At 39.4% G+C, this 26,861-nt stretch overlaps 1 protein-coding gene across 1 annotated transcript; it reads right to left on the bottom strand.

Moving 5' to 3' along the window:
* LOC102223418 (inositol hexakisphosphate kinase 1-like) lies at nt 1-26,456 on the bottom strand. The gene is made up of 8 exons (XM_023325771.1): nt 26,300-26,456; nt 12,659-12,876; nt 11,647-11,773; nt 7,892-8,030; nt 6,790-6,968; nt 4,906-5,081; nt 2,949-3,182; nt 1-1,294 (listed from the first exon to the last, which is right to left on the bottom strand). Exons 1-8 carry the CDS (start codon nt 26,364-26,366, stop codon nt 857-859), a joined length of 1,578 nt encoding a protein of 525 aa, XP_023181539.1. The 5' UTR covers nt 26,367-26,456; the 3' UTR covers nt 1-856.
* Between the last annotated feature and the right edge of the window lie 405 nt (nt 26,457-26,861).

The following is a 26,861-nucleotide window of genomic DNA, read 5'->3' on the forward strand; positions in this document are numbered from 1 at the left end:
TTGGTTGGAGAAAGTGGAAAATTTTCCACAATGTTTTCTAGAAAAAAATTAAGATTTTTTTTTTCTTGCACATTTTAGACTTTTAGAGATCATACATTTCCTTGTTTTTTCCAGAAAACTTCTGAAATTACTCTCTTAATGTCTGAGTTTTTCAGTGGATATTTGGTTCTTTTTTGGCCCCTATTCACTGTTGTGGGTTTCGGTTTCTGAGGAGCCAGGAGGAGGAGCTGCGCTGGGATTGGAGCTGATTGGTCGGTCAGTGGACGTTTCGTCCAACCACAATGTTCCCAGGATGTAGTTGAGTCCGGCCGACAGGACGAGAAAAATCCTCTGATTTTTGAGCTTCCCTTAAAGATGCTTTAATCTAGAAAAATACTCCCCCTAGTGGCCACACCGGTTCCCTTCTTCTGCCAGCCGACGGGTTGCAGGCGCCGCTTTTGTTTTACATTTATGCACAATTAAAACCCTTCTCTGTAGTTTCAGCTGCTGTTTCTAACTTTTTATCAGAACCGGCACCGTTCTGGATTAAAGCAGTTAAAATCCCCTCAGGACGGCGGCGGGCCACCTGCTGTGATGTCACTGCCGCTCTGTGGTTAGGCATTGATGTGTGATGGTGAGGGAATGCTTTAAACCACGGAGGTCCTCGTAACGAGAGATCAGTTTGGTGTGCGGCCATTTTGGCGGCGCCGTCCCGTCTCCTCGGTGCGGTCTGACCTGAATGGACTCACAGTAAGAGGTGTGTGTGTGTGTTTGCTTAAAGACCGATCAATCTCTAGAGTGGGAGGACTTTTTTTGTTGTTTATTGAAGAGAACCGAGCCGGTTTGGTCCGACAGAACCGCGAGGGAGCCTCTGGAGCTACGGCAGGTTCTCGTCTCGAAAGTCCTCTAGAATATGGATCAGGTTCTCCAGTCCGAACAGGTAGCCATGGTCCGGGCCTTTGTGCACGACCTTGTCGTCGAGGAAACCCCTGAAGGTGGAGTGGGCAAAGTCGATCATGCGAACGTCCACCAGAGGGGGCTGCTGAGGCGGCGGCGGCGGGGAGGGACATTTTGATGGGGGGCAGGGCACAAAGGGGCAGCAGTCCGTCACGCTGGGCGGAAAGGGAGAGGGGGGGGCGTCTGGCGCCGAATGTCTGGGTCCCTGAGAGGACAGAGGCTCCAGGTCCGAGTCTTGGTCCTGGTTCTGGTTGAAGTCCGTTTCACTGGAAATGTCGGAGTGAGGAGAGGGAGCGGTGTGAACGTCTGCAGGGGCGGCGCTCTGCCCAGGGCCGGGCGGCGGGGCAGTTTCAGACTCCTGCAGTAGAGCGAGAAGAGTCAGTCAACCAGGTCCGAAACGGTCCGGTTTATAAACTAACAGAACCAGGAAGGTCTCACACCTTATAGTCCCATAACAGTTGTTACATTTTCAGCTGCTCTGAGTCAAACCATCCAAACTAACTGCAAAAGCTGTTCCCCTTTTTCATGTTGTTTCCTTCAGTGGTTCTTGGTGCAGCGCCCCCTCAGGTGAGGAGGGGAACAGGTTGCCCAAAAAGTTTGTTTGGTTTGACTCCACAGCAGCTGAAAATGTAAGAAATGTTGACAATTTGCTCCCAAATCAAACCGAGTCTATCAGGTGTAAAAACTGTCCTGTTTTTGGATTGTGGGAGAAAACTGGAGAACCCGGGGAGGAACGCAGGCCCGGGTTCAAACCCAGAACCTTCTTACTACAAGGCGTCAGTGGTACCTATTAATTTATTACATTACTGTGATTATCATTAGCTTAGTTATTGATTCTAGAGTCAGTATTACCATTTATTTCCCAACGGGAGACTTAATCCTTTGAATTTTGAGAAATAAACATATTTTTATAGTACATTCTTTTTAATATGGTTTGTATCTTTGTAACAGATAGATTTACTCATAAGACCTAAAACATTACAGTGGAAACTTGTTAAATTAGCTGGAGCGGCTAATTATGTGCTAATAAACTGTCAGTCCAGAATTACAAAGGAAGAGTTGTAAAAATGACGATTTAATCATTGAAATCTTAACAGATTTCCTCAGCAGTGAACCTACAGAGGATCATCTGAACCTCGGTTCTGCTCGGTTCTGATGCGAGTTTCTTTATTTAGCCCGTTCCCTTCCAGAGGCTGACAGTTTGGGTTCAGTCTCAGCTCCATGTCATCTCATTTTATTCTGGAAGCGCGTCTCCCTCAGGAGTTACAGACCAAAAATAGAAGCAGAAAAACGTCAGCTTGTAGTTTTACATTCAGAAACTCAAACCTGAGACGTCACACCGCTGGGACGGAACGACTCAGTGAAACTTTCATTAAAAAAATTAATCTGAGCTTCATTTCCGTCAGAAACAGGTAGAGTATCCAAAAATTGTGAAAATAAGAGAATGACATTTTACTTTACTTTTTACTTAGACGTCTAAAACAAAATAACTCAATAAGAGAAAAAAAAGTATTTGGTAAGAAGGCAACTGAAGTACTTAGTAACTGAACAAAATGTAAATCATTTAATATTAAAAAATTCTCACTGAACATGGCTAGCATTGGTTTTACTGTCAAGTTGTCAACATAACACGCTAAATCTTAAATGTATGGAAGAGAAAAGGGAAGCAGTGCTTTGCTGTTACTTGTTAACATGACAAGAACTAGACAATAAGATTAGGAAGTTTTAGTTAAGAAAAAATAGCAAGGGATAAGGAAGTAAGTTAGCTATGCTAGCTTGACTTTGACAACTTTAACTTATAGATGTGCTGCAGAATTCTGTGTTTCAGTTCAGTTAAAAAAATAAAGTAAAATAAAAAGGGAACCTAAACACCAACTGACAGATCATCAGTAGAGTGGTGTTTAAATGAGCTAATCAACCACCGCACTGTTAGCTTAGCTAATCCACCACAGCGATCTCTTATAAATAATCACATAATAAAGACTTAAGTAGAAACTCGCCCATCTGCTCACCTTTCCCTCGTAGATGATGAGCAGCGAGGAAGAGTAGAAGCGGTAGGACTCCTGCCTCTCTAGCACCACCTTCAGGCTGCGGAGCTTATTCAGGATCGGCTCAAAGAGGTCCCGTCTCAGGCCCTTCCCGTTGTCCAGGAACTGGCGGAGCGCCTGGCGGAAGCCTTCCTTCGACAGGTCGCGCCCGTAGTACTTGTTCTTGCACAAGTAGAGGCCGGTCCTCAGCTGGTACACCTGCAGGGGGGAGAGGGCGACGTTTAAATAATTCATCACCAAAATCACTCTGCAGAACACAATACTGGTATTAAAGGTGAGCTATTATGCTTCCTTAAACAAGTTAGGATCGGTCTAAACAACACATGCTCATTACTTTTTAGCACAAAATGATTCTTAGATAATGAGATTTTCATCTGCTGAGTTCTGCCTATTGTGAGCTGTTTTAGGGCATCCTGTCACATTAAATCTAAAGAAGCTGCTGCTGGCCAACTCAACGTTTATACTCGCATGTAAAAATGGCTGCAAACAGATGCACTATCATACAACAACACATCTTTGAAAAGCAGAAGTGAAGCCTCCTACACAGTCAACAAAAAAGCAGCAAGTGGTTTCTGAATGGTAAGTCAACAACAAAACACTTGTTTCTTCCAGCAGCCATTGTACAGCACATGCAGCGATAAAACCAGCTGACCAAATGTTCTGGAGCTCAGCCTGGGTTGCTAGGTAACAGGCTGGGTTGTTAGGTAACAGCACCTAGATTGGCTCAACAATAAGGAGGTTTTTGAAATGGCTTATTTTCCAGACACCAGAAAACATTAATTTATTACCCAAAAAACTCCCCCCAAAAAAAACACAGCTGGGTGGGTTATTTTAAGCGCTTGGGCTGTTTTTTTTAGAAGCAGTAGAAACCCAAACAAAGGACCAAAAATGTGCAAAGTGTGAATTTTACATAAAAGGTCCTCTTTAAATGGGTAGTATTATGTATTTACCAGGCACATAGTGCCATTCTATATCATAATCAAGAAACTATGTTACTTTCAACTTGTTATAAAAATGCTATATAAATATCACACATGACTGAAAAGAAATTTCACTTCCTGATTTAAGACCTTGAAATTGGGCCTGTCTCTTTTTTTTTTTTTTTTCTCCGAAGAGTTTTTGCGGCGCTAGTGGCTCATATTTTTTCTACAGTAGGCAGACAGGAAGGAGGGTGAGGAGAGGGGGGAAGACATGCAGCAAAGGTCGTCGGGACCGGGAGTCGAACCCGCGACGTCCGCGACGAGGACTAACGCCTCCAAACGTGGGGCGTGCTAACCCCCTGCGCCACCACAGCACGCCCCGGGCCTGTCTCTTTAAGAAACTCCTGCTCTTTCTGAAACTTCACCTTCAGGACGTCATCACTGCATGGCTCCTCTATTAACCCTTTAGCAACTTTTTTTTTATCAATGTTTCAGTGAGAAGTAGCTCCTATAATGAGCTCAGCAGTTCCACCAGGTGTTTGCTAATTGCTGCTGCCTAGTCTGAAGGAGCTGAGGCTGGGGAGGGCAGGTCGGAAACTGCAGCTCTGAGGAGGAGCTGTACCTGGAAGGCGGGGCTAGGTCCACCCAGGCGCTTTGCACTGCTGAATGGTTGCCATGGAGACTAAAGAATTTCGCAAACATCGAAGAATCAAAGCAACACTCCGGTTTGTTTCTGATGAGGGATTAACATTCTAACATGAGCTAATGCCCAAAAAAGTTACCGTTACATAATACTGCTGCTTTAAAAGTAGAGGAAATAAATGATGTATTCTCTAATTCAGCAAAAGAAGTTGGAAACTGAATAAAAACTGAACGTAACGTTTTCAATTTTAGCTATTCTGTCCACTTTTCTGCAGCTGAGTGAAGCGTGACGTTGGGTTAATGAAAGATGGACTGAGTTTCCGCAGCTGCATCCTGATGCGTTTCCTTCGCCATTCTACCTGCATGCCACACAGTCTGACGCCCAGCTTCGCCGAAGTGCTCTGTTCGCATTTCTTTATCTGTCGGGCCGCCTTCTCCTCCGAGGCGTCGTCGCTATGCTGCCGGGTTCCCATCTTCAGGTCCAGGATGCAGGGGAAGGAGAAGGGGTGGACGATGTTCTCCAGCAGCAGGCACTCTGGTTGAGACGCCGCAGTTATGGAATAAAACCTGGAGGATTTCATCGACCGCAGACTGACTCTGATCTAGTTTTAAGAATGTCAGTTGGAAAAATATACAAATATATTTGATTTTAAAAAGAAATAAAAGATTTCTGCTTTCTTTTACACCAAAAGTTGGGATTTACAGGCTTGAAAATTTCAGCCGATTCCCATATTCGATATTTATACTTCTGTTATGAACAATGCCTGATATTTACTGATATTATATGAATTTGTCAACCATTTTGATACCCTGAAAAAACAATCAGGCAAGTTTTACTAATTGAATCGATCCTGATGTGTTTTAAAAAAAAAATCTGCCAATCCTGATGTTAATTGTCTAAATCTTCATTTAAGTACATTTAAAATGTTGATAGACGAGAATCTGTTTTTCTAATTTTGCTCCTTCAAATTAAGGGACATGAGTTTTTATAGTTTTTAATAATTTGTGGGTAAAAACAAACATTTAAAAATGAAGTTAAGAGATTTTTTTTGTGTCTCTGTTGTTTTCAACTGTACGAATATAATTGCCTTCCAAAAATAATGGCTTATGTCATTTTGTGCCAAAAGTGATATTTATTTTGCTGCTTAAATAAAATTTAGGTATTAAAAAAGCCATAGTCTGAGAACGATAAATCCATCCATCCATCCATCCATTTTCTGTTCACCCTTGTCCCTAATGGGGTCGGGAGGGTTGCTGGTGCCTATCTCCAGCTACGTTCCAGGCGAGAGGCGGGGTACACCCTGGACAGGTCGCCAGTCTGTCGCAGGGCAACACAGAGACATACAGGACAAACAACCATGCACACACACACTCACACCTAGGGAGAATTTAGAGAAACCAATTTACCTGACAGTCATGTTTTTGGACTGTGGGAGGAAGCCGGAGTACCCGGAGAGAACCCACGCATGCACAGGGAGAACATGCAAACTCCATGCAGAAAGACCCTGGCCGGGAATCGAACCCAGGACCTTCTTGCTGCAAGGCAACAGTGCTACCAACTGCGCCACTGTGCAGCCCAGAGATAAAACATAATATTTTTCATAATTCTTGGTTTAACTTGTCTTTTTAAGAAGTTCTATTAAAATAAGCTAAAAGAAAATTACATTCCAGTTTTTGAAGGTTGCAAATATTTATGCAGATTTATGTATTTATTTGCACTAGTGAATGATTGTGAGTTCATTGCAAAATTTTCACAAAAAAAGTGGTGGTTAAAAAACCCCCACCACCATCGTGTTAAAGTGACGCTAACTCCCACCTGCAGGTGGCAGTATTTCTTACTTCTACTAACCTGCTGCCTAAGCCTCAGCTATGGTACAAAAATCGACCTATTTTAGTTTAATTTGTTTGTTGATTTTTTTCTTATATATTTTCTTGTATATATAGTTTTTTGGAACGGGTTAATGAAAAAAAATGCTGCAGACATCCCTGCAAATATTTCTAAAGTCGCACAAAAAAAAAAAATCAGTAATTCTGATTAGGGGGAAAAAAAAATTAAAAATCACAAAAAATATTATGAAATTCTGAAGGAACTGCGAAACAAAAAGACTCCATGAAGCTCCTGTGCTTTGAGTTGCTGCGATGCGATTGGCCGAGTTAAACAGGTGATTCCACAGCTGAGCCTAACAAAGTGTCCAGTGAGTCACGGTGAGTGCAGGCTGTCCAGGCGGATGGACGAAGGATACTGAAGGGCTTGCGGTCCTTGGACTCGGATCTCATGCGGTTGAGCTGCTGCTTGTGGCACACCAGGCTCCAGGGGTTGAGGCTGATCTTCTCCGATGCCACGCCGCTGTTCGTGTCCAGCATCTGGAACAGGACGTCCGAGCGGACCTTTGGGTCCAGCCGGGGGCTCTGTTTCACAGAACTGAAGCAGGAAAGCAGGTTGTTATCGTGATTTAATGAACTGTCGTCCATTCAAATAAACAACGACAGTCGATATATCACACATCTTGTGAATATTTTTAAAATTATCAGTAGATGCGTTTCCATTAACAATATAGACATGTTGCATGTTATCGTATACATCCGGAAATTTCGCAGAATTTTTAATTGAACTGAAACACCGAATTCTGCAACACATCTACATGTTAAGTTTGTCAAAGTCAGGTTAGCATAACTGAGCTACTTTCCTCTCCCTCGCTATTTCTTTAGAATTAAAACTTTTTCCTGACCTTCCTATCTAGTTGTCATAGTGTTGACAATTAGTAGCAAAGCACCACCTTCATTTTATTTTATAACATCACGCATACATTCAAGATTTAGCGCGTTATATTGACAACTTAACAGCTAAAACCAATGCTAATCATCACCAGCGAGCAGCTTTTTGCCCTCCAGCTGGGAGGTGGAGGGCGGATCTTACGCATGTGACGTCACGCTGCAACTCGTCTATAATTGAGCAATTTGACTTTTCTAAAATCAGCTTGCTTAATGAATGAGGTAATTTTTTTGTTGTATCAAAGTTGGTTTATTTTGCAAAATTGCAATGGAAACATGTTTTTTTGCATCATAAGTCACGTGATCAAAAACAGTTACTACTGTGGAGAAGACAAAGAAAAAGGTGACAGGAAGTAGTAGGACAACGATGGTGCAGCATTTTCTAATTACTTACAGCATGAACAAACTCAAGAAAAGAAAAGCAACTAAAACATGGGAAAACTCTTCTGCATTGTTTCTTATTTAACTGAAACTATACAATTACAAAAGTGTTTTTTTGACATAAGCAGAATATTTGTAAAGTTTTGCAATGGAAGCGCAGCTTAGTGATGAAGTGAACAGGTTGTTACTTGCCTCTGCTCGGCCCGCTCCTCCCTCTGCTCGGCCTGCTCCTCCAGCTCCTCCGTCACGTCCTCCATGTTGTCCACGTACGGGTACGCCACCAGGTTGATGGAGTCGTCGGAGTCGCCTTCGAAGCACACCAGAACCACGCCTGACAGACAGAACCAGAGACGATCAGAAACAATTGGTTATAAAGCTGCTGAGCTACTTTGGCAGAAAGCACTACAGTGAATATCACCGATATTTATCTTATTATTACCCAGGGGTGGAGACTAGTTGTAATGCACTTGTATTATTTTTAAGTTAGATAGGATCAAGGCGAGAGCTAGTCCTAAGCTTGTGGCTTGTTTATTGTTGTCATAGCAACCCCATTGCAACTGCCTGCCAAGATGGCCGTCAGCTACAAGTGTGACGTCACAAGAACTTTTCCACAAGTTATAGGGACTCGTTTAAAGCAAATAATTTTTTAATATTGATGATTGGCATATTGATGATGACTTATAACAAGACATTTTTCCATGATTCAAGTGAAATGATGTGCCAGAGTAACTAGAACCTTTTCATCAATACTCAATTACTATTGACTTAAGACAAGCTCTTAAATCTTGTTGAAAAGTTACTTGTTAGCTGTGTCTGATTTCAAGTGGAATAAAACATTTGCAGTAGAAACTAAACCAAAAACACTTGGTAAGATTTTGTGTTTTTGTAGTCCGTTGTTTATAAAAGGGCTTCAGATCCTCAGTGTGATTAAACATTTATTCAAATCCGGCAGATTTTCCTAAGCTGGACTGAGTGTTGGGTAGCGCTCTCACCCACAGAGGCAAAAATAAACAAATCAAACCATTCAGTTCTCCTGCTTCAGATCTAATTTTCCTATTTATTTCCACAGAAACCAGGTGGAAACTCCCTCCGTTCATAATAATGTCACAATGAAAGTCAGCTCAGCTTCTCTTTCATGTAATTAATCAAACTTTCTACCTGCCAGCATCTTCTGCAGAGGCGCCTCCATCTGCAGAACCACTGAGCAGCGCAATGTTTCATCAGATAGTGTCAGAAAATATGTGGGCAAAACAACCTTGACTGCTTGGAGAAGTTGCTCCTGGGCAGCTGTCTGTCTGCTGTTATTTAATCAGCAGGACAATGGCAGCAGGCAGGGATCCAGGGCTAAATATAGGCTGGCTGGGCGGCTGTCAACATCAGGGAGGACTGGTGGGAAAGCAGACCCACCAGAGAAAATATTCTGCTTCCCTAATGGAGTCGGACCTGCAGAGGGAGTCAAATATACCTGAACTTCACCTTCCTGACTCAGATTTTAGAGAATTCCCAGAAAGTTGCTTTTTTTTCTATGGATGGAATAAAATCTGCAAACAAATATTTCTCCATAGTTACCGCTACAACAGCAGCTCTGATTGGTTCTTTTTCTTGACTTTTGTTCATTTCTTTTGGTTTAGTCACTGGATGCAATTATTCCCTCTGGTCTGGATGCTGTGCAGCTTGGGAGAATTTTTGCTCCTAACTTTTAACTTTTAGACAACTATGATGTGTAACCATGGTGACAAGGTACTGTTTTTACAAATGGGAGCAGCTAATTAGAATCTAAAAACTCAAATAACACCTGAACGTTTTACCCCAAATCCCAGAGGAGTTGAAAAGGAAATCTTGATGGATGCAGAACGGGACGAACCATCAGAGATCGGATCCTCATTTCCACCAGAGTTCTACCCAAACGGCCAGACAGATTCAAAACGAGGTGCAGCAAAAGCAAATGAGGTGGATTAGCAGCTGTCATGTTATCGGACTTCTGTTTTATTTTTTATATTTTGTGTTATTTGTGTGATAAAACTGATGATAAAAAAAGTTTTCACATTTTGAAATTCATCAGAACCAAAAGGGAAATTATTTTTATCACTGATCTGCATCTAATCAAATTTATTGATATTTACTGATGATGTCATGGATAGAAAATGTGGAGAAAATGGTAAAAGTAGCAATCCTGAACACTTTTAGCTTTGGGATGTTGTCGCTGTCAGGATAAGACTTTTTTCACGATGTAATGAGAGGTTTGAAAATCCCTGCATTACCAGCAGACTAAAGATTTTTCCTCTTGCATCCTGTGGGAACAGGAAGTGCTCCAGTAGCACCAACGTGTCTGTGCTCTTATCCATTTTCTTTAAAAGCCTTTCAATCCCTTCCAGGGACATAACCTCACTAAACTGCATGCATTATTTCAGATGATTATGGAGTAATTTCTCCAAACACAACCGAACGTCTGGCTTTCAGAGCTCCGTCTCAGTATTCGTGTTTGTTTAAACTGTGAATTTGTCCCATTAAAGCTGCTGTGATTTATTCTAACAAAGAGCTCAGTAAGGAAATGGGTCACGCTGGTTTCCACAGTTTGTGTTGTGTCCTGGTTTTGGGAATGATTGCAGCAGGTTGATGGGACGGTTTGGTCTGTCTGCCGTGGTGCTGCTGGTCGACGTGTTTGGCTTTCTGGGTCCGGCTGAACCGTCACAACAAGCCCCTCGGTTTGTGCTTTCACTTTATCTATCAGTCCAACTCAAACTCTGAACATTATTCACCCTCTATTTTCTTTCAAAACACCCAAGTGTTTAAGGTCATGAGTAAAAAAAAAAAGGAAAAAATTTCTAAATTTTAAAGGGAACTATTATGCAAAATTTACATTTTGCACGTTTTTGTACTTCCATTTTGGACTCTACTGCTTCTAAAAACAATTCAAGCACTTAAAAAAAAACACCAAACCAATTCTGGTAATGGGTTAGTATTTTTTGATGTCTGGAAAACAAGCCATTTCAAAAATCTCTCAAATCTTGAGTAACACTTTGCCATTGCCTAGCAACCCGGTCCGTTACCTAGCAACCCTAGCAGAGTTCCAGCATGTTTAGTCAGCTGGTTTTACCACTGCATGCGCTATATAGTGGCTGCTGAAAAAAACAAATGTTTTCTTGTTGATTTGCCGTCCAGAAACCACTTGCTGCGTTATTATTGGTTGAGCAGGAGGTTCCACTGATGCTTTTCAAAGCTATACAGTTGTATAATTGTTTACCTGTTTGCAGGTATTTTTATGTTGGAGTACAAACGTTGAGTTGGGGGCGTGGCCAGCAGCAGATTATTTGGATTTAAAGTGACAGGACGCCCTAAACCAGCTCAAAATACGCAGAGCTGAGCAGAATAAAATCTCCATCTAAAAATGATCTTGTGCAAAAAATGTTATGAACATGTTTTATTTTGTACAGATCTATACTAACCTGTTCAAGGAAGCATAACAGGCCAGCTTTAAAGAAAAAAGCCCCCCCAAAAAGCACTCCATCTTTGAACAGACTGATTAATAAGACGCCTGCTCCATCAACCATGAAGTATTTCTACTAACACAGGGAACAGGACCAACGCTGTCAGCGTTTGTTTGGGTCTGTTTCTACATCATCAGTTTGTCAGGCAGATCCAGCAGCAGCCGCTGATGGAGAACAGAGCCGCTACGTCTCCTCTTCCACTAAACATCCGGATCTCCTTCCTCCTTTGCGTCGTTCTGCCACTCCAGCCGTTTAGCAGGGAGTTATTCTGAGCTGAGCGAAAATTACTGGACCACAGAGAGACTAACTAAATTAGTTGATGATTATTTTGATAATTGATTAATCAATTCAGTTCCAGTAATGTGTGCAGCAGGTTTCATAATGCTGCACTGAGATGAGATCTGGCGGCATGAAGAGCCGAGCGGTTCTGATCCGAAACATCAGAGAGCGGCCACTGACCTTTATACTCGGAAGTGAACTCCTTCATCTCAGGAGGCAGAGACTCATAGAAGCGCTGCTCTCTGCTGATCAGAGGCTTACACACGGTGTGGTCATCGTACCACATCATGCTGGTGTGACCCCCCACCTGCAACACAGACACACACACACACACGCACGCACGCACGCACGCACGCACGCACGCACGCACGCACGCACACACACACACACACACACACACACACACACACACACACACAGGCATGAAAAACTGCCATGCATCCTGGATTTTCAGAACTAAACAAAGAACTGCAAAAACACAAAATCTATAAGTATTTCCAGTCTAGTCTCTAGTGCAAATCTTAGAACACTTGCATTAACTTAGAAACATTTTTTTAGCAAGACACAGGCGTTTGTTTTAAAGGTGACCTGTTAGGACATATCTAACATGTTCATACTGATTCTTGGACAATGAGATTTCAGTCTGGTCAGTTCTGCCTCTTCAGCTGCTTTAGGGAGTCATGTCACTTTAAATCCAAAATGAGAAAAAACCAGCTGACCAAACATGCTGGAGCTCTGCTGGGGTTGCTAGGTGCTGATTTGTGACGTTACATTCAGAAAGTTTTAGCAACAGTTCGTCTTCCAGACACACAAAAACATTTACTTATTGCCAGAAAACAGCTGGATGTTTTTTTTAAAAGTGTTTTTAGTAAATAATTCCTTAATATTGATGAAAAAGTACTAAATTCACTGGCTGATTATTTCATTATGGGAAAAATGTCCCATAAGTGTTTTAAGTGGAATCATCTGACAATGGAACTAGAACTTTTTCGTCAATATTAAGGAATCATTGGCTGAAAACAAGCTGCTATGTCTTGATAAAAAGTTACTTATATGTTGTGTTTCATGTGTCTTAATTCAAGTCTACTAAGATATTTGCACTAGAAACTAAAATGACTTGGAAAGATTTCTGTTTTTGCAGTGTAAAAGTCAGGTTCTTTGTATTCAGGGCTGTTTGTCGGGTTCAGCCCACCTGGTGTATGAAGGGCTCCAGAGAAACGCCTCCATCTTGTGGGTTAGGTACAGCCCCAGGGGGAGGCTGCGCCAGACCGAATAGCCACTTAATAAAGCGTCCAATGATAGTCCAAACCCCCGTCAGAACCCCGACGCACTGAAGTTGGATGCTGGGAGACAGGATGCGTGGGAACCACAGGAATCGCAGGGTGTCAGTCAGTGGGGGGTCGCCGCTTACTGCAAGGACAGGAAGTGACACAAAGCAGAGACTTAATGATTCATAATATCAGAGAGGCGTTCTCTTTCCTGGTTCCCTAAAAGCTAAAACAATGTGTCCTAAAAACAGAAGGAGGCCAAACACGGTTCCTAGGGACCGCCAGATCCAATTAACCGTTTTCTAATGAAGCAGAGTAGAAAACATCTGAACAGACTCCAGCTTCCAGTCGTAGCCTGGAGGAAGAGGTCACCTGACTTCCAGGAGAGCCGACATGTTGACATGTTTAACTGGGGCGGGACGATAAATCAATCTCATCAATTAATCACTTTTTTGGTTTTTAGTGTTTGGAAAATCTGGATTTTTTTCTCATCAATGAACTCCTGGGGTTTCCCAAGTCCAGAGTGACGTTAGCGCGCCCTGGGCCGCCATCTTGTTTTACAATTTCCATCTATTTGGACTTTGAATTCAGGTCAACTCTCTGACAAAATATTATGGCCAGGCTGGAATTTTTCACTTTTAATTGCAAGTAGAAAATCATCAAAATTAACAGAAATAAAAGCTTGAAAACATGATTCTGAGTGCAAATAATCCATATAAAATTCTACAAGTAAAAAATGTTACTGAAACAAATAAAAGTTTCAATTATTTTCTAATTTACTTAGGGCTGCAGCTACAAATAGTTTTAGTAATCAATTATAGATTTAATTTTTAAAAATTCTGACATTCTACAGATTTTTAATTTAGCAACTTAAATGTTTTATAGAATATTAGAAATACAATGAAATATGCAAATAAGTAAAGAATTAAACCTTTTTAAAAAATAACAAAATAAACATTTTATGGGCCACCAGCATTCCTTTTAGTGAAACTAAATCGGGTGAAGCTAAATCGATACCATCTAAAGAATTTTGATTAAAACATTATTTACAAAATGCGTTTTTATCTTAAATGCAAAATGTAGATATATTTTGTATATTTTGGCTTAATTACTGCTCTGAATATGTTCTTTCAGCAAATGGCCTTTTTCTGTGTGTATGCTACAGTTAACAATCGATCGTTAAATTATTTGACAATCATTTTAATTAATCGTTTCAGTTCATAAACAAATATTTTCACAGTTTCTTGTTGCAGAACTAAAGAACCCACAGAGTCCTGATGTCAACCAACATCTCAAATGACCCAGAGTTAAAACAATTAGATCCACCAGAACCAGGACCAGAACCAGCAGTGCATGAGGTGAACGTCCTTGTGACAGGATGGGAGTGACCCAGTCCAGTGTGTCGTCACGGTAACAAACGCTTTAACACAAACACGACTCTTCGCAGGGTGCAGAAATATAACCGCAGCGGAAAAAACTCCTGTCGGATCTTAAGTCACAATCTAACCTTGACCAAGCGTGCGCACACACACAGACGCCAACACACACACACACACGCACACACACACACACACACACACACACACACACACACACACACACACACACACACACACACATACACACACACACACACACACACACACAGACACACACAGAAACCCAGTCTTTCCCATGAGCAATGCATTTCAGTTAGAGGAGTGATCTGTAAACATTGGGTCACATCTGCTCTGGGATCAGCAGAACCTCTGAGTCGTGTCCTTCAAGGAGCCGCCGTTTATTTTACCAATCAGGAACATGTTAGCTTTGCAAAACAGCAGCACTGCAACTAATGATTATCTAGTAATCGATGAATCTTTTGATTATTTGATTATTTTCAGGGTTAAATCTGATTAAAATATTGGCACATTCTGCTGATTTTTATTGAATCACTTAAGCCTTTTTTAATACAATGTTAGAAATGCATATTAAGATGAAGAAAAAAATATTACCTGTAAGCAGTCTGCATAGTCTGCATGCTGGCTCATTATTTAAGTTTGATCCGTTCGGACTCTTTGGGTCTGTAACATAAGTGCTTTTTGTTTAATGTATCTTAAAAATCTGCTTTAAGCAACAAGAGGTGGTCCAGTAATGATCAAACCAGCAGAGGAAAACCTCGTTGTTTCAATGGAAAAAATGATTTTATTCATCTAGCAGCTGGGAAGGCGCAGGACGATATTAACACCATCGTATTGTTTTTTATTTATTGTGATAGATTTTTTATCATGATAAGAATTTTGATTTATTGTTGTCACAATAAATTCCCGATAATGATGTTCAAAATATCCTAAAATTGTACATATTGGGGTTGTTAGTTTTACTATTTTCTCCAATGATCGTATCAATAAATTTGAAAATATAATTAAATGCCATTACTGTGTAAAGTTTATAATATAAATCTCACTTTTTTAAGTGAGATTTAAAAAAGTGGTATTTTTTTAAAGTGGTATTTTTTAGGTATTTTTTTTTACCTTAAAAAAAATAAAAAAATGTCTTGTTATTTTAATCATTATCACAATTATACCACAAAATATTATGATAAAACTTTAAGTCCACATCGCCCAACCCTAATTAATGCTGTTTAGTTCTTTATTTATTGTAAATTGTATCGTTATCATGGTGCATGACTGTGTGTGTTGTGAATCTGTCTGTAGTCTAAAGTCCTTTGAGTTGTTGTACAACTACGAAAGCTTTATTTAAAATTTATTCTATTTATGCGTTAACATAAAATTATATTTCTGTTACCATTGTGACAACAAAAATCTACTTATTACTTCATTGCTCTCATTTTTAGGTAACTGTGGCTGTGACTGAACAGCTCAGCAATCAGAGTCCCACAAACACAGATATTGATCTGGATAAACATTTCCATATGGAGCAGGTTACATAAACACATGAGTTATGTCACCCAGCAGCACGCAGTGACTGCATTTAACCACATTTTATAATTTATTGATGCTCTTATGGAAGAAACAGTGGAGAAAATAGAAAAAATAATCAACAACAGTCCGTTTTATTTTTAAAATATCATTCATTAGAATTTATCGTTACAACAATAAATGAAAATTGTTACTAGGGATGCAAGTTGTCAATTAATGAGTTATTGTAAAGTTAATTGCTCCCATCGATTGACAAACGATTAATTGAAAATCTGCCACTTTCTTAAAAACCCGACTTTTCCCATTTCATCAGGAGGGAAAACCGTCTTTCCATAACATAAAGGGCTACAGTTTTCATGTGCTGAATTTGAAAAAAGAAGCACATCATTATATTTTAACATTCTTTGTGGGTTAAACACAGACTGAATAAACAGAAAGATGTGGTTTTCTCCCGTTATTAAACTTAGAAAGACCTCAAAATCAACAGAACTTATTGGCATCGTGTTTTTATTTCATGTCAGTTTTTTTGCGTATTGTCCTTTGAATTGCCATCATCATCACATCCTCATCTTCGATAAAAAAGCTGTAATTTTAGTTTGAAAAGTTGACGCTGCTCAGCTGAATGAGTGCCTTTAAGCTAATAACTTAATGATCTTGTCATGCGTTTATATTTCTAAGCAGAACCGCATAAACTGAATTTTGCATCCCACACCAGACTCCATCTGTTCTGGTATGGCCCCGCCATCTTTGTTTCTGTGTCAACTGGCTCTGCTTAAGGATGACCAGCGGCGCCCTCTGATGGATGGGAGAAGCTCCAAATGGTTAATTGTTTCCATTCCTAATTGTTACATACTTTTTTCAGCCGATATGATACATTTTCTTTTCTTTGTTGAGCTTTAGCCAGTGTTCTGCCATTTTCTGAATGTTTTAGCATCACAGCCACTGAAACATAAATCATCAGGGTAGGTTTGGAGTCTCTCCAACTGGATAAACATGTTATTGTTATGAGAGGAATAAATATAGCATCCTTGCAATAATTGGACACACTGAAATTACAGCGATGATTGTAGTTGGATATGTTATGCAGCAGTAGTGTGCAGATCTATTATGCAGATCTATTATACCAGTGCAAAACATGCATCTATTTTTTATGCTGCTAAGGATTAAATGAGGCAGATGACTCACTGGTTTCATTGGTCCAGGAGGTTGCAAAGAATTAAAACAGTCAATTAATTTTACAATTAATTTTTCTATAATAAGGAAATACTAATAACCCACTGAACCAAGAAGGAAGAGAGACTAACATCTCAATGCCTTTATTTACACCATATGAGCATATCTTCTCTGCAAAATCAATCACATTTCTGGATTTCATGCTTTAAAACTGAACTCTGCTTATATAAACAGAATCAGGACAGTTGTTAAAATAAGAGCAGATCAATCAGGGAGCCGCTATATGTCCCAACTGCTTAAAGGAATAATGAACCGCCTGATTCAGCAGCCAGAGCTACTAAATTATCAGTGTGTGTGTGTGTGTGTGTGTGTGTGTGTGTGTGTGTGTGTGTGTGTGTGTGTGTGTGTGTGTGTGTGTGTGTGTGAGTGAGGGGAGCCCTCGTTGTTTATGGGTTTCTGTGTCTCTGGGGAATTGATGGAGAGACAGGTGTGTGTCCGGGCTGCTGGAGGGCAAAGGGACGTCCTTTCATGTGTGTTAACCCAACACACACTGGACTATTTCAAAAATCCAACTGACCTCAAATACATCAGGAGACGATCTCTCCCACTGCTGTATCTTCATCCTAATATATTTTCACAAACTATTTTTCTCTCCTCCATTAAAGTTAAAATAGAAACAGTCTATTAGGTTTTTATTAACCATTATTTGTTGCTTGGTCTAAACCAGTGATGCATAAAGTCAATCCTCAAGGGTTTTGGTTTTTTCTCTGGTTCAACATTGGATAAACTTTCTAACTCTAAATCATTTGTGAAAAACTCACCTATTCATATTTGTTTCTGTTGAGCACATTTAAAAATATTTGTAAGTAAATGCAGCTCAGGAAGCTGAAATACCCAGACGCATCGTTCTTGATACGCCATTGGCTGCCGTTTGGAAAGCAGCCAATCTCGGAGCGCCATTCTTGTTCCATGGCGCTGATTGACTGAACCCCAAAGAGTGGAGATAAGAAAAACTGGGTTTGCTTCTGCGGTAGCACCAAGACTATTTCCACTGCTCTTATTAATGCATATTAAGGGATTATTAAAACAGGCAGTACAAGCATTTTTAGATGAGGTCTCAACAGTTTGCAGGCCGATGTGAACACCATGGGGTCCACTATGTTTACATCTATGCTTTATATTAAAAAACCTTCAAGAACAGCAGACTACCCCTCTTAGAGTGCTTTGCTGCCTGGTAGTCTGGTATGATCTATTCAGGAACCAAAATTATAACATTCATTACATTTTGAGCTGCTCTGTGTAAAACCAACCAAACTAATTGAAAAACCTGTTCTCCTCCTTGCCTGTGGGGGCGCTACACCAAGAACCACTGAAGGAAACAATAGAAAAACCTCTTAAGATACTGAACGCAACTTTGTTCTTCGGAAAATTTAAACAAAAATGTAGAGGTATCACATTTTAGCAGGTATCCTACATTTTAGTAGGATTTCTCTTCTGTCTTTGGTAAAAATAATAATAATAATAAAAACATGAGCTATTTCTCCTGCTAGCGCTAAACTAGCATGTTTGTTTTGGTTGTATTTACCCAGAATGCCCTGCGCTGTAGTCCACTTCCTGCTTTTGGAGCGGTCTTCAGTCCGCTTGGCGTTCACATATGCATTCAAACCGAACCAGAGTTCACTTCAACCAAACCGAGACAGAGGTTTGTAGGCGGAGCCGATTATGCGTTCACACCTCCCCAAACGAACCGGACTTTCTAGACAAATGGAGGTGGAGTTGGATTCAAGCAGACCCAACAGGGCTGGTGTGAATGAACAGTTAAAGATATGCTTACAGTAGCTGACGATCAGTTAATTACGTACTTGACAGGAAAAACTCTCCCTCTCTCTTTACTCCTTTAGGTTTTACTTAGTTTTTCACAAACTGCAGCAAAATGTTGCATCAGCTTCTGTTAAAACAAAACTAATGCAATCATTAGACCTAAATATCCTCTTATTTTACCTTGTTTTACTTTTATTCCTTGATGTTTTTTTTTCTTTTTTTCAACCAAATTAAATCTAAAAAATAATCACTGTGGCTTAGCCAGGCCACAGAAAACAACCTTTCTGTCTTCTATGTTCTACAAAAAGTCTTCAGCATTATTAACTTCTTGTTTCTCAGCACTTTGTCCACCACTCCAACAAACAAGCAAGCAAAGGTAAAAACAACATCACATCTAATCTGACCCCCCATGTCCTTCTTGGTGCGGTGAGCAACCTGTTCAGACAGCCAATCAGCTTAGAGGATCTGTGTGAGCATATCTTACATCATCAGCAATCACCGGGACAAAGCCGCCGGTCCGCTTCAGCTCTACAACACTGACAGACTGATTAAGCAGCTATTTCAAATTGACTGACCACAGGGCTGGGTGTGTGTGTGGGTGGGCGTGTGTGTGTGTGGGGTGTGTGTGTGTGTGTGTGGGAATCCTTCGTCCTTCACTAAGTCACAGATGAAAGAGCCAATTAGGAACTTCCAGAAATATCCAAGAGTTGAAGTAAACAGTTTTAGTGTTTTTGGAAGTGAACGTTTTCAGCGCATCTGAGGACAAATCAGCAGTTTTTAAATTATTATTATTTTCTAACACCCTAGTCCATAGCAGGGTCAGGAGGGGTGCTGGTGCCCATCTCCAGCGAACGTTTCGGGTGAGAGGCGGTGTCACCTGGACAGGTCGCCAGTCCATCGCAGGGCAACACAGAGACAGACAGGACACACAACCATGAACACTCACACCTCGGGAGAATTTAGAGAGACCAATTTACCTAACAGTCATGTTTTTGGACTGTGGGAGGAAGCCGGAGTACCCGGAGAGAACCCACCATGCACAGGGAGAACATGCAAACTCAGCAGTTTCAGGGAATCGAACCCAGGATCTTCTTGCTGCAAGGCAACAGTGCCACCAACTGCACCACTGTGCAGTCCAAAAATTATTATTATTATCTTTAATAAATAAAACAGATGTGAAGTTCTGTTCAGATTCCACTGTAGAAAGCCATAAATGTGCATTATTTCATCAGAATCACCTGAAGAACTGAAACTGCTGCAGAGACGGTTTTCTATTTTGGTCGGACTGACTCTGTGAAGAGGTTCGCTGACGCGTTGCAGGCGTTCAGTACGTCAGAGTAAGAACTTTTCTACTCCTTAAACTCATTTTTGGAGCAAAGCAGGACAGGTTTGACGTCAGGGTTCAGTAAATGACAAAAACCAGAAGAAAAACATGTAGGACACAGCTTCATCACTCAGGGCAAACGTTAAGGAACAAAGATTTCTGTTCCAAGAGGAACCATAAAATACCATAAAAAATTTTTTTTATTTTCTGTATTTTGTATTTTATTGAACGCAGCAAGTTCCGATTAAAATCCCAGCAATGCAAACACTAAATGTTCAAAGGAGTGGGTAGAAATATAAACTTATTAAAACCCACCCCTTCTCATCACAAAATGATCTCATCCTATTTATACGTTTTGTATCAGAATACCTTCATTCTACTGTCAGATTCTTGCAATTTCTTTGGTCTCAACTAGCCCTTATTTTGAAGGACAATTTTGTTTACAGAGACTTCATCATTCTTTTTATTTGTTGTTTCTGTTTTTTATTTTGGATATTTAAAATGTTTTCCAGTTCCATTGTTAAATGTTCATCAGAATTTAAGGTTTATTGATCTTTGAGAATGTGTTCCTGCATTATTATGTCATTACCATCACACTCCTTTATAATGGTCTCAAAACAACAACATTATCGTTCATTGGAATAACTTCTGGGATAATTTATTGTCCAGCAAATTTTGTTACTGTGACAGGCCATGTCACTAGGTGACTCAGAACCACCCAATCACTGAACAGATGCTTAGAACTGATAAATGTGCCAAAACCTTCTCCAGCTGAACAGAAACAAAACTGAAATTATTTTCTTTGGACCTAAAGAGGAACGATCTAGACAGCTTCAGTTTTAGGGGACTAATGTTCCAGCGAGATCTAGAGAAACTCATCATGGTTTATCTTTAGTTGCATTGATTACTGCAGCAGTGTTTTTACAGGTATGACTAAAAATAAATCAATCCTCCAGCTGCAGATGATCCAGAATGCTGCTGCTGGCGTTCTGACTAAAACCAGCAAGATAGAGAACACCACAAAGTTCTATAGTCCCTACACTGAGAGAATAAACTTTAAAATACTGAACTAAAGAAAAAACTTTAAAATCACTGAACAGCTTAGCGCCAAAAATACAAAATCTTGACACGTATTTTTGTCCAGTTTCTAGTGCAAATGTCTCGGTACACTTGAAATAAGACACAACTAACTTAAAAAAATTTCAGCAAGAAATATCAGCTTGTTTTAAGTCTAATTCCTTAATATTTGTGAAAAAGTACTAGTTTCATTGGCAGATTATTTCACTTACAAGACATTTTTCCCATGTTATAAGTGAAATAATCTGCCAATGAAATAAGTACTTTTTAAAAATTAATATTAAGAAATTATTGACTTTAAACAAGTTCCTATTTCTTACTGAAAAGTTGCTTGTAAGGTATTTTAGTCTTGTTTCAAATTATATAAGATACATTTCTAACATCTGTAAACAGAAAATATGGGAACCGAGAAAAATCTAAAAACAACAGAGGAAGAAATAAATACGGAAAAAGAAAAAGAAAACAAAAACTATCGAAATGATGAATCAAGAATTTGGAAGACAGTTTTGGGGAAAAGATGCAACATTTTGATGTGCCATCCAACCCAAACTCACATCTGCTGAGTTTTAAAAATAAAATAAAATAAAAAAAAAAATATATATATATATATATATATATATATATATATATATATATATATATATATATATATATAAGACAAACACAACTGCTGCTGCTGGGTCCCCTGACACAATCCAACAACTGCTGAGTGATACACACAGAAAACCAGGAGAACAATGTGTCCCGTTAACCTTCGCCTGGGAGGAGAGACAGACCACATCAGCTACAACACACACATGCCCCCCCCCCACACACACACACACACACCCACATGCCCACACACACAGCCTCTTTTGACACCACAAACCTGAGCCAGCAGTCACAGCACCCAGCATGTCAGTCTGTCTTCTTTAAATGAGAAACATTCACATCACAATTCAGATCTCATGGCAGAAAAGAGCTGCTGGTTCCGTCTCCAGATAAATTATTCTGTTTTTCATCTAAAGAATCATCTTTTCAGCCAAATAAAGGAGAAAACTAAAGAAACATCGCCGATAACCTCACAGGCGACCTGCTCACACTCACTTTTCTGGTACAGACAGAAATAATCGCTGCACTGAGTCCCAAACGACTGTCAGAAATCTATCAACGACTGCTTAGATTCATCACCCTCATGAAGTCATAACATTAGGAGAACATAGTCATAATATTAGCAGAATAAAGACACAAAATTATGAGAAAAAAGTTGTTATATTAGAAAAAAGCAGTTATTAATGTCTGATGTGACCAGCTCAGTGGCTCTGCGGCCGTTTGTACAATAATTTTGATGCGTGGAAATATAAAATATTTCCCTATTTATAAAACCGATATTAGTTTATAACTTCACACGATGCTCAACATTCCTCATTTTATCACCACGCTAAGTTTCACCTAGCAGTTAAATCACTACTTTATCTTCTTAATATTATTACTTCATTCTGTTACGACTTCATTCTCACAGTTTTAAAAAACAAAATTAACTTTGTTTGGTTCTAATATTTCAAATGACTGTGTATATTTTGAAAAAACAACCAGATTGATTTGCTGAGACGGTCACAACAGAGCTCAGTCGCTCTATTAAAGCTTTTTTCTAATTAATGGCACTTTTTTCCTCCTACTTTTACAAATGACTCTCTTAAGTTAAAACTATTTTAGTCAGGCTCTAATACTCTGTTGTACAAATCTCCACTGCATTACATGCAGCTTGTTGATAAGTGCCACAGTAACGGATGCTCACAGCTGAACCAGGTGAGAGGACCCAACCTGCTGGCGGTCTTAGAGATCAGGAAGCATCAGAACGACGGGTGAAGAAGAGAGAATTGTGGGAAATCTCATATTGTCATTACAGCTTCTAATAATGGCTACTGTTTTGTTTTTGATAGTTATTTTTCAGTTAATTAAAAGGATTTTCTTTCTGATTATGCACACAGAAACTTAAAGGTTTATATGCCTCGTTTGAATCATGATCAGTTTTAATTCCAAGTGTTTTTATAATGTAATAATGACTTGTATTGATTTTCTGTTTAGCCTGTTTGGTTTAATTAAAGTTTTCCTGCCTGAAGTTTGCATGTCGTTCCTGTTCATGTCTGGGTCTCTCTGGGTACTCCGCTTCCTCCCACAGTCCAATAACATGACTGCTGGGTTAACTGGTCTGTTAGATGTTTGACCTGTTCAGGGTCTCTACTAAGACTGATCCAATAAACAATAAATTAATTAATGGCATGATAAATTATAACAAACTCAATAATTTCCATTTGCATGATTTATTGTTTTTCCTCTTTCTACTAAAAACTGGATGAAAAGTTTTCAGTCTTTTCAACTAGCCCTTTTTTTTTTAAGAGTTTTGTTTACAGAGACTTTATAACTCATTTTATTTATTGTTTCTGTTGCTTTGTTTATTTATTTTGTATATTTAAAATGTCTTCCAGTTTCAGTGTTAAATGTTCATTAGAATTAAAATTTATCGACCTTTGAGAATTTGATTTTATTAAGCCACTACCATTACATCACTTGAAAGTGGTCTCAAAACAACAATATTATCGTTTATTGAATACTTCTAGGACAATTTACTGTCCAGCAGGATTAATTATTGTGGCAGGTGTAGTATAGACAGTGGATGGATGTTTGGAATCATTTATATACATATATTATCTATTATATATATTTAAAAGACAATAAAGTAAAACTGATATTTTCTGGACATTAAAACACATAGGCCTGGCTCTAACCAATCAAACATGTGTCTCAACGTAAAACAGGGAAACCAGGACAAAGACAGACAGCTTATCTCCATTCAGGACATTTAAATAAAATATAAAAACTTTCAAGTGTTTTTTTTCTGCCTTATTAGGAGGTAACTGGGAGAAGCTTTACAAACATCCAAGCCTCAAGGTAAGTCCTACTGCAGCCTTTGCAAACTTCTGCAATAATCAGATGCGTCATCCGCCATGTTTGTTTTGAAACAGTAGCCCATATCAGATAAAAACAAAATATAAAATACTGCAAGAGGACGGTTGTCAGGAGCAAATAAAAAAAACCACCAGAAGGATGGTGGCAGGAGACAGGACATATGGAGACAGCTCAGCAGGAGTCCGAGTCACTATTTGCAAAGCGCTCTACTTTTCTGGCTTGAATACAAACAGAGTTTCAGAAAAATAATGTTCCTATTTAACCGGACAATGACTGACTATACAGAGCTTAAAATATCTACTATCTTTGGATGTTTTCCCTGGATTTCCAGAGAAATGCTTGGTAAATAATAAGCAAATAATCCTTTTCCTCTCTTCCTAATGCTGTGATGCCATCTTGAATAACCAAAACAAGCTGTTTGAGAGGGGAGAGGTTATTAAAATAGAATATCTGGCAGGATGCTGGAGCCACAAAAGCCACTGCATCCTGTTTAAAGCTTCCAGTAGCTCCCAGTGCGATCTGATAACTGCCACTACCTATTTAATAAAACGATCATTCATAAAGCAGCATGACTAGGCAGCCCTGCATGAATACAACACAATCAGCATAATGCAAGCCTTCTAATCAAACAAATATCATCAAACTGCTGATTTTCAGACGTCAGAAAATCTGAAGTAGAGCAAACAAGGAAGGAAACCTGAATGCACGCAGGTTTCAAAACAAAACCTTAGCAAAAAAATCTTTCCTTACGACGGGTAGCTACCTAAGTAACATGAAATCACACACAGAAGATACAAATTTTCAATATTATTATTATTAGCAAAACTGTTTCTAAATCCATATAAATATTCCAAACACCAGAGATATTTTGTTTTTAAAAATCGAGCAAAAAAATACAAATAAAGGTCTGCTACAATAGTTCTTATTTTACTGATTATTTTTTGGTTGAATTATTCCCTCTGTTTCTGGATACTAATCCAAGTTGTAAAAAAAAAAAAAAACTTGTTGCCATGGTTACGCATGATAACAACTGTAAAAAGGCAAAAAGTAGGATCAAAAATCCTTCCTGATGCAGAGCATCTAAAAACTCAAAATAACACCTGAATTATCATCACAAATTCCAGAGGGGTTGAAAAGGAGGTTTCAAGGATGCAGAGCAGGAGGTTCAAGCATTTCTTCCACCAATCAATGTTTCTCTTCCCGGCTTCCTAACCGTATATTCAGATAGCAAATGAGGTGGATTAGCAGTGATTGCCAACAACTGATTGTGTCATCTGGGACATGTTATAATAGAAAATAATCTCTGGTGCATTAAAATGAATCTGTCAGCATGTCATGACAGTGATACAGCAACAGCCTTCAATCAGAGGAATCTTCAAATTCGTTGCATGACTGACTGCTACTGGAGGTCCTTCCTTGATGCCCACAGCATCACCATCCACTCTCTTTAAAGATACTTGGATAACATTTAATTTTCTTTTGGGATAAATCAAAGTATTTTTCAATTTGAATGATTAATATAAATATAAATAAATAAACTAAGTCAAGAAAATATAGTAATTCATATAAAACCACAAAGGACTTGAGTGATCAAAGACCACCTATTTTACATAAAGCTTATTTAAGCTAAAATGTCAGTGTTTCGATGTTCATAAAATTAATTGATAAAGTGCAAATGCAAATTGTACCGTAATTACAACATATCCGAGCAAATAGTGACTTATTCAAATCAATACATTTCTATAAATAGTTAAATATGTGTTGGCAGGGCTGAGTCCCCGGGTGGTAAAACCTACCAACGCCTCTGGTCTTTTGTACAATCATATTTACACAGAGGTAGCTTCCAGCGAATGAAACTTTTGGAGAGCCACCCCTATAAAAACAACATCTTAACTCCCGATCAGTGTGATCCAGAGGCTCGGCCATTATCCGCTAACAGAAGGACTTACTGTCACATTACACGTTTATAGAGACAGGTATCGCTTAGCGTTAGCTGCCGAACTGGCCAGCTTCTTGACCTTAGCCTAACAACCAGCAAGAGAAATAAGTCGATCACTTTCAGCATTTAAATGAGCTTTGATTTTAAACAAAACATCACCTCGTTTTATTCTGTCGTCCGTCGTAATTCCACCTTCATTAAGAGCAGCTCTGACCCTCAGGCTCGCCCGGAAAACACTGTCGTTACACAGAGTCTAGTTGCCGTTAAGTAGCCTCGCATGCTAACGGTGCTGGCTAACATCACGGACTGACGTTACGCAGCCTCTCCGGTTAGATTGCACCAAGCTGTCACAACAACAACACACCTTCAGAATCACCGGGAGCACGCTGGACGTCACGGAGGATAGGCGAGGTGGACCCGGAGGAGATCATCGATCTTGATCTTCGGTGCTTTAACTCATTAACCACCGCTATTCCAGTGAGGGTTAACGCAGACTGTTTAGATTTTACAGTTCATTACAAGAAAAGGTGCCTTCACTTACATCAGACAATTTATACAACTTCACATGTCCACCACATGAAAGCTAGACAGTGGTATGGTACGGGGTATTATTTATGAGATTCAAAGCCATAGTTTCACTGATGGTTATAATATTTACTTTCAAAGGCATAACAGTGACACTGAAATTGAAAATTGTGACTTTAAATCTTATGACGACGACTGAATATCAAATTTTACAAAAGCTTTAATGCAAAAGTTATGACTTGTATCTGATAACTATTACATAGTTTATATCTTTCTTCTTTCAAATGTACCGCTGTATGATAAATTACTGTCATTAAAACAAAGTTATCAACAAAGTTGATAAATCCCGAGTGTCAATGAACGCACCGTCATCAAATTTAAACGTCCAAAAATGAAGACCT

This window comes from Xiphophorus maculatus, chromosome 20, assembly GCF_002775205.1.
Source record: "Xiphophorus maculatus strain JP 163 A chromosome 20, X_maculatus-5.0-male, whole genome shotgun sequence".
Lineage (NCBI taxonomy): Eukaryota > Metazoa > Chordata > Actinopteri > Cyprinodontiformes > Poeciliidae > Xiphophorus > Xiphophorus maculatus.